Consider the following 8923-nt stretch of genomic DNA (forward strand, 5'->3'; position numbering starts at 1 on the left):
CTTATACAGAGTTTTCATCAATAAAAATAAATACAAGGAAATGTTACACAGATAGAGTCTGTGAGTTTCTCTTAAGGAGCTCCCTAGATCACAGCTCAAGTTAATGATTAAAAGGAACAGTTGAATCCGAGGAGCCAGGCTGACTCGAATTCCTCTCATCTTAATGCTGAAAGACGCTAATGCTGAGAGACGTAGTCACAGGTGTCCGTGTGCGTCATTAGCTGAAAGAAAGTTTTCCCTGTGCTCTGTAGGAATTCAGCAGAATCACTGCATGCGGTAGAAATTAGGCCGAACAGCTGGTTTTTGTTTGTTTGTTTGTTTGTTTGTTTAAAGACGTGCCTTGACCTTGAAGAATCCTAGTGGAAATCAGTGATTGTTTTGCTGAGAACCCCTTGTGGCCATGCCATGACTTTGGCACACCTGAGGTACTTGTATTGTTGTGTATTTATTGTACACATGCATAATAAAGGACTAGAGTCATGGAGGCTTGTGTGGTCCCTTTCAGGAAGGTGTGTGTGAGGAAATGCCTTGTGCGGCTGTGGGAGCTCCAGGAGGAATCCACTGGGGTTACCCTGAGAGGGGACTCTGAGGATGAGGAAATGTTAGGTTAAGAGAAATGAAGACAAAAAACATAGGATGGGTAGCACAAAAAAATGTAGAGCTCAATAAAAATCAATTTTAAAAAAGACTGGGAGAACTGAAGGTTACTACCAAACAGCCCCGAGTTCACTTCTTAGCCAGAATATGTACTAATTACAGGTAAAAGGCAGAGCAAAGAGCGGTACAGTCAGCTCCCCACCTCCCTGCACTGTACTTGGGAGGAAGCTCAAGCAGGTGCATTAACTCATCCAGCTAAGCAGCTTCTATTCTCTAACGAGGAGTGCTCCGGCTGCCATACAACAGCCAAAGTCTTAATAGAAAAATGTGTTCTTTCATCTGGGCAAAAATGCTCTTCCTATGAGCTAATACAGATGTTACCCATAGCCCTCAAGGATACTGGAAAAAGCACAGCAGGCAAGCTTGAACTCAAATGATTTCTTTAAGTCAGAAATGACTCCAGACAGAAACTGAGTTATATGTGGGCTACCACATGTAACAATCGATAAATATGCCTTTGTACAACTCTTTGGGGTCCAAGACTAGTCCATCCAGCTCAGTCCATCAGAAGAAGCTAGACTTTCCTGCTTTTTTTTTAATTGACAATGAAACAGCATAGAGAGAATGCAGAAGAATTGAGACTAAAGAAACCATCAAGAGAGAATGTGAGTATCTTTTTCCCTAACTCCCTCAAATAAAAAAAAAAAAAAGTGGATTCCCCTCAAACTCTGTGCTGCCTGGAGGCTGACACACACCCCATGCCCTCCCCACGCCCCCGTCAGGCAGCACCAATGTTTCTGAGGCCTGTTTGTTTGCCGGAACAAGGAGGGAATAGAAGCACGGGCACACAGCCTTCTGAAAGAAAGGAAAGCCTAAAAGACGAAGCACTAAGTAGGGTAGTGCTCTAACGCATGGTAGTTGGGAAAGATCAGCCTTGGATATTTCATGTTCCTGGGGAAAGGTAGGTGCCAATGTTATATTTGTAAGAGGAGGTTCAAGGTAAGTCAGAAATAATTTTTATGAGGAGAAGATGTCAAATTATAGAGGGCAAATAGAAATTAAGGTTGTCATGTGAAGCTCTCTGTGTTTTGTGAGGTGTGAAACAAATGGAGTAAGTTTCTGCTTCAAAGGCTCATTTTGACTTCAATGTAGAAACTAAAGAACAGGGGGAAAGAGATACCATACATAAAATGATGGCAATCACAGTGTGAGAAAGCAGGGAGGACTCGCAGGCTGGGGGATTTCTGACTGAGAGCATCACTAGACAGAACCAACCTTAAAACAATCAGCAAGTCAGACCTTTGTTAAGACTCCACTGGTACAGTTTTCCTGGTGTTATATGGGAGAAGAGTTCCCAGTAGACAGAGTAACAACAGGATGAAGTAGAATAAACAGGAAATCACATTCAATATGATTCTACCCACGAAGATTTGGAACACAATCTTTAATCGCACTTAGTTCCACATGAAGGACAGTGATCGAGATGTCCATGCCTTCACTATGTCACTAACTTCTGTCTAATTTATGATCAAAGGGCTTGGGAAGAGAATACCATACCATCTCCTCTGAGAACCTGAACCATTGACCAAGAACAACTTTTTGAGAAGTTTCAAGGCTTTTATTAGTTCCACAACCTTTTGAGTGATGGTTACATATGGGGCAGTGTAGAGGATCAGGATGAGGCACCAACACAGTCCAGGAGCCTAAAGTCCCACTGAGTGTGATGAGGGAAAAGGAAGGAGGCTGTCAGGCTAATACTAAGGACTGTGTTGCTTAGAAAACTGTCAGAGTACTGGCGTGGATTTAGCTTTTGTCTGGGGAGAGTATAGTCATATGACCTTGAGGGATGATGGATCTTTGTGAATTCAGGGAACTATCAAGTTTATGCCCTGATTGTAATTATCATCATTTCTACCAGAATTGAAAACCGTAAAATGAAAAAACCAAGCAAACCAAAAAGAACAACAAACTAAGATCGGGCATCATCAAGGAGAGAACTTGGGACCACTCTCGGCGTCATAATAAACAGAGACACCTTACACGTGTTTCTCAGATGATTTTCCCTAGTGCACTGCATGAAGTCAGAAGATGAAGTGGAATAACATCACCCTGGCTATAGTCTTCCTTTCTCTTGCTGTACCTGGAATTGTAGGAAATATCATAGTCTTCATAAGGTATGTGTACACTTCTGCTCTGGGGACTGAGAAAAAGCCCATGGACCTTATCCTCATCCACTTGGCATTTTCTAATATGATCATTATTTGTACCACAGGGGTCACAGACATAGCCACGCTGTTTTATTTCAGAAACTTCCTTGGAGATATTGGCTGTAAAGCTATGGTTTTTCTGGCAAGGATGGCACGCGGTCTCTCCATCTGTACCACCTGTCTGCTCAGCGTAGTCCAGGCTGTCACCATCAATCCCAGGACCACCCTTTGGACAAAGCTAAAACCACAGACCGCTTGGCAAGTCCTTCCGTTTTTCCTCTTCTTTTGGATGGTTAATGTTCTCATAAGCTCCTACTTACTCTTCTACATCAAATCAGGGAACAGCTTGAACATGTCTCTACCTGGAATATTCACTGACCATTGCTATATGCTGCCATCAAGACATACAATCAAGTGGCTTTTCCTCTTCCTCATGGCGCTTCGTGATGTCATCTTTCAGAGTCTGATGGGCTGGAGCAGCGGGTCCATGACTCTCCGTCTGTATGAGCATCACAAGCGTGTCCTCTACCTTCACAGCTCCAGGTGTGCACACAATTCCCCTCCGGAAATTAGAGCTACCTGGAGCATTCTCATTCTGATGACCTGCTTCCTTTTCTTCTACTGGGTAGATTTCATTCTCTCCTTATACACTGGTTTCACAGGGGCACACGATTCTATTTTACTAAATATTAAAGCAGTTTTAGAATTTGGCTATGCTAGTTTCAGTCCCTATGTTATAATTAGCAGAGACATCCGTGTCCCTAATGTCTTGCATGCTCACTGAGAAGTGTAGAAATTACATTCTACACATATTCTCTATGAGCTGAGGGTATGTACATTGTAAACTGCTTTGCCATGATGAATGTTAGAGTTGGAAGACCTACGTTTTCTATATAGCACAGGCTGACCTGGCAGTCAGTACATAGCAGAGGCTGACTTTGAGATGCCTCGAAATCCCAAATGCTGATATTGCAGGCATTCCCCCACCAAACTTCATTTGCCTTGATATGTTAGTGTGTCACAACATTAAATTAGATAATATAACAATGCATTTCATTTTCTTAAGAAGTCTGACACCACACCGTCTTAAATTCAGGGTTTCTAGGAAGGTGGAAAGTGGATTCTTACCATTTTCCCATTCCACCAATGTTTTCATGTGACTTTCAGCCTCTCATTGGCACTGGGGGAAATGCTGGATGTGTAGCTAATGTCAGAAATCAGTATTCATTTTGCCTCCAAAGGCAGAACATGAGAGCAAGAGAGAGTAGGCGGAGGTGAGGGATGACCCTTACCTGAGGTGAGCTGGTACAGAGAGTAAAGCAGAGGAGATGAGCGACATCACCACATCAAGGCCAATTTGGTTGACAGCTGTATGACATAGCTAAGTTCCAAAGTTGCTTAGAAAACTATCGTCAATGCAGTGGGACAATTATAACTAGGTCAGGTCTTAAAGTCCTACCACAGGACACTCCGGAAAACAAGCTCTCTCAAATGATGCCATTGCAGGCCTGGAGACAATGCCCCTGACCAGGGCCTCATTGGCACACCAATGTGTAAAGCCTCGCTGACAGATTAACACTGGAGTGTCTCCCACCGGCTCCCAGTTACTCACTGTGGCCTATAGTGAACATCCCAGTGTTTGCTAGGACTCCCTTGGCCCCTGAATCCCTTACAATGTGCAGGACACCCTGCTGGCTTACAGACAAGGGAACCAGGGTGCCCAGGGAACACTGGGGATCTGCTTGGCGAAGCCCAGGTGGCATGACCTTGCCAAACAGAAGCACACTGGTGGTGTCAAGAACTCCACATCTTCCAGCCCAAGTGACTCAGAGAATCCAGAAATGTCGCCAGTCCCACATTCTCAGGGCACTATGCGCTGCAGTTGTCCAGGGAGGCTCCCGTCTGCTCTGAGCTGTGTGAGTGCTGCTTCTGAGGGATGCAGGAGCCTAAGAGCTCTTCACCATAGCCGGCCACCAGCTCACTGCAGTTCCTGCCCAGGATACAGATGAAGACCCAAACAGTAGGGAATGATGTTGAGTTGCTCTCTCCTGCCGCTGAGCACTGTGCCTGGAGGGGAGGCAATGCAGCCACACTCCTTCCTGGGTCCGAGAGTTGAAAACTCTCCAGAGTAAAGGAAGAGGTAGGCCAGGCAGTGGGTCTCGGAAATACTGCTCCTTGCTCTTTGTTTTGATAATATAGATTGAAGACCACTCTTATGGTTAGATTCTTTGTCAATCCTCTGATTAGGGAGTTTCCCCTAGAGTTGTTCTGATTGCCTTGATTGATGTGGAAGCTCCACCCCAATTGTGGATGGTCCCTAATTGGAGCTGTGCCCATTAAAAGGATGTGTCAGAGGGAAGATCTTCCTGACTTGTGTTTGCTTGCCCTTCCCTCTTGCCTCTGAGTTGCTTTGCTCTGTTGCTGCTGCTGGGGTTGATTCCTTTGCTGAGAGTAGAACCAGCAGCTGTCTAGGAAACTTCCAGACTTCTGGAGCCAGAGTAGGACTACTGTCTCGTGGTCTCATTGCCAATTATGGACCAAGTGAGACACAGCTATGGGGAGAGACAGCTGTGGGGAGAGACAGCTGTGGGGAGAGACAGCTATGGGGAGAGACAGCGATGGGGAGAGACAGCTGTGGGGAGAGAGCTATGGGAGAGACAGCTATGGGGAGAGACAGCTGTGGGGAGAGAGCTATGGGGAGAGACAGCTGTGGGGAGAGACAGCTGTGGGGAGAGACAGCTATGGGGAGAGACAGCTATGGGGAGAGACAGCTATGGGGAGAGACAGCTATGGGGAGAGACAGCTATGGGGAGAGACAGCTATGAGGAGAGACAGCTATGAGGAGAGACAGCTATGGGGAGAGACAGCTATGGGGAGAGACAGCTATGGGGAGAGACAGCTGTGGGGAGAGAGCTATGGGGAGAGAGCTATGGGGAGAGACAGCTGTGGGGAGAGACAGCTGTGGGGAGAGACAGCTATGGGGAGAGAGCTATGGGGAGAGACAGCTGTGGGGAGAGAGCTATGGGGAGAGACAGCTGTGGGGAGAGACAGCTATGGGGAGAGACAGCTATGAAGAGAGACAGCTGTGGGGAGACACAGCTATGAGGAGAGACAGCTGTGGGGAGAGAGCTATGGGGAGAGACAGCTGTGGGGAGAGACAGCTATGGGGAGAGACAGCTATGAAGAGAGACAGCTGTGGGGAGACACAGCTATGAGGAGAGACAGCTGTGGGGAGACACAGCTGTGGGGAGAGATAGCTATGGGGAGAGACAGCTGTGGGGAGAGACAGCTATGAAGAGAGACAGCTGTGGGGAGAGACAGCTATGGGGAGAGACAGCTATGGGGAGAGACAGCTGTGAGGAGAGACAGCTGTGGGGAGAGACAGCTATGAAGAGAGACAGCTGTGGGGAGAGACAGCTATGGGGAGAGACAGCTATGGGGAGAGACAGCTGTGAGGAGAGACAGCTGTGGGGAGAGACAGCTATGAAGAGAGACAGCTGTGGGGAGAGACAGCTATGGGGAGAGACAGCTATGGGGAGAGACAGCTGTGAGGAGAGACAGCTGTGGGGAGACACAGCTATGGGGAGAGACAGCTGTGGGGAGAGACAGCTGTGGGGAGAGACAGCTATGGGGAGAGAGCTATGGGGAGAGACAGCTGTGGGGAGAGAGCTATGGGGAGAGACAGCTGTGGGGAGAGACAGCTATGGGGAGAGACAGCTATGAGGAGAGACAGCTGTGGGGAGAGACAGCTATGAGGAGAGACAGCTGTGGGGAGAGACAGCTGTGGGGAGAGACAGCTGTGGGGAGAGACAGCTATGAAGAGAGACAGCTGTGGGGAGAGACAGCTATGGGGAGAGACAGCTATGGGGAGAGACAGCTATGGGGAGAGACAGCTATGGGGAGAGTCAGCTATGGGGAGAGACAGCTGTGAGGAGAGACAGCTGTGGGGAGAGATAGCAATGGGGAGAGACAGCTGTGGGGAGAGAGCTATGGGGAGAGACAGCTGTGAGGAGAGACAGCTGTGGGGAGAGATAGCAATGGGGAGAGACAGCTGTGGGGAGAGAGCTATGGGGAGAGACAGCTGTGAGGAGAGGCAGCTGTGGGGAAAGACAGCTGTGGGAAGAGACAGCTATGAGGAGAGACAGCTGTGGGGAGAGACAGCTGTGGGGAGAGAACTATGGGGAGAGTCAGCTGTGGGGAGAGACAGCTGTGGGGAGAGACAGCTACGGGGAGAGACAGCTGTGGGGAGAGAGCTATGGGGAGAGACAGCTGTGAGGAGAGGCAGCTGTGGGGAGAGACAGCTGTGGGGAGAGACAGCTGTGGGGAGAGAACTATGGGGAGAGTCAGCTGTGGGGAGAGACAGCTGTGGGGAGAGACAGCTACGGGGAGAGTGAGCTATGGGGAGAGACAGCTATGAGGAGAGACAGCTGTGGGGAGAGACAGCTGTGGGGAGAGAACTATGGGGAGAGACAGCTATGGGGAGAGTCAGCTATGAGGAGAGACAGCTATGGGGAGAGACAGCTGGGGGAGAGTCAGCTGTGGGGAGAGACAGCTGTGGGGAGAGACAGCTACGGGGAGAGACAGCTATGGGGAGAGACAGCTGTGGGGAGAGACAGCTATGGGGAGACTACTCTGATTGGTAAGGCACGCAACCTCAAGGACCTAGTGAATATCAGATTCTCAGCTGCTCCAGAGGGAATTAGCTCTTGTTACTAATTTAAAACTGACTTTACATATGCACATATATCGTATCCTATTTATTATATACAATATATATAATATTTTTTAATCCTCTTGGTTATTCTCCTCTGGAACCCTAACTGAAACAGCCACCTTTTCCAATGCTCTGAGATAGATAGATGCATGGTAGACAAGGGGAAGAGCTGCTTCTCCAAAGACCTTGTGAGTGTTTCCTGGGTGTATCCTCCATCTTTCTTAAGGAGTGGGCAATGTGGTGAGAAGAACAGGGCAGTGCCCCACCTGACATTTCTATCCAAAGCCTTTGCATTTTCTGTTTTTTTCCCTTGCATTATTAAAAATAAAACCAATTTATAATTAACCTTCAATAAACATACTTTGATACAAATCTGTAATCTCACAGAGAAGCTAAGTTTCCATATCAACCTGTGAAGATTTACACTGTCGTTTATTTGCCTTAATATTTTGGAGGGTACATGGAGGGCATGCAGCTTTGCTATGTGGTATCAGTTGCTCTGGAAACCATTTTATAGCCCAGGCCTTGACCTGGTGAGCTACCTGCCTGAGCATTTGCCGCCACACCACAATCTGCCCTAATGTTTTAATACATTCAAACATTAAATAAGTTAAGCATTATAATGATTTTCATTAAAAAAAAAAAAAAGACTAGCTCAAGGCAACCTAAGACTAGGCAGGTGGAAAGTAGATTCTTACCATCTTCCTGTCTACCAGCCTTGTCACGTGACTTTCAGAGTCTTTCTGTCAAATATTGGAAAAAAAAAAAAAAACTTTTCTCTCAAAATCAAAGAACAAAAACAGGATAAGGTAGACAAAGATAAGAGATTACCCTTTTCTGGGGTGGGTTTGCACGGCAGAAGTTACCACAGCACAGCATGCAATCCCAGCCTCTGGCCTCCATCTTTGGAGGCCCCTCCCCTGTGCCCCTGGAACCTTGACTCCTCCCCAGGAAAGGTCAAGACCACTCCCACAGGCTATTTAAACTGTTTCCCAAAAAAAAAATAAACACATGGTTATCCCTCTTCCTCTCCAGTGGTTGCAGGTGGCAGCTTTCTGTTACCCTTAGGGCCACCTGGGAGCACAGGTGTCTAATTAAACCTAGATATCTTTTAATTTGGTCTGATTGTGATTATTTTGCTTCGGCAGAGCGGTGGTCACCACTTGTTCGACACTGCCAGGTTCCAAACCCGCCAGGAAAATAGAGATGACCATGTGCGACAATCTGACAAGGACTGGCCTCGACAAAATCCCCTCTTACCAGGGTAGGAGCATGGGAATTGAAGATATATAAATAAAGGATACGAAGACACATAGAATAACAAGACAGAAACCTTAAAACAGTACTGGGAGGGTATTCCAGGGATTACTGAAACTCTGAAATCCCTGCGTTTATTTTTCCACAG

The 8923-nt window shown here is 47.2% G+C and overlaps 1 protein-coding gene across 1 annotated transcript; it reads left to right on the forward strand.

Moving 5' to 3' along the window:
• Positions 1 to 2685: 2685 nt before the first annotated feature.
• LOC125396334 (putative vomeronasal receptor-like protein 4) lies at positions 2686 to 3588 on the forward strand. Its single transcript, XM_048428172.3, has one exon. It carries the CDS (start codon positions 2686 to 2688, stop codon positions 3586 to 3588), a length of 903 nt encoding a protein of 300 aa, XP_048284129.3.
• Positions 3589 to 8923: the final 5335 nt, after the last annotated feature.

The sequence above is a fragment of the Myodes glareolus genome, chromosome 14, assembly GCF_982192425.1.
Source record: "Myodes glareolus chromosome 14, mMyoGla1.1, whole genome shotgun sequence".
Classification (NCBI taxonomy): domain Eukaryota; kingdom Metazoa; phylum Chordata; class Mammalia; order Rodentia; family Cricetidae; genus Myodes; species Myodes glareolus.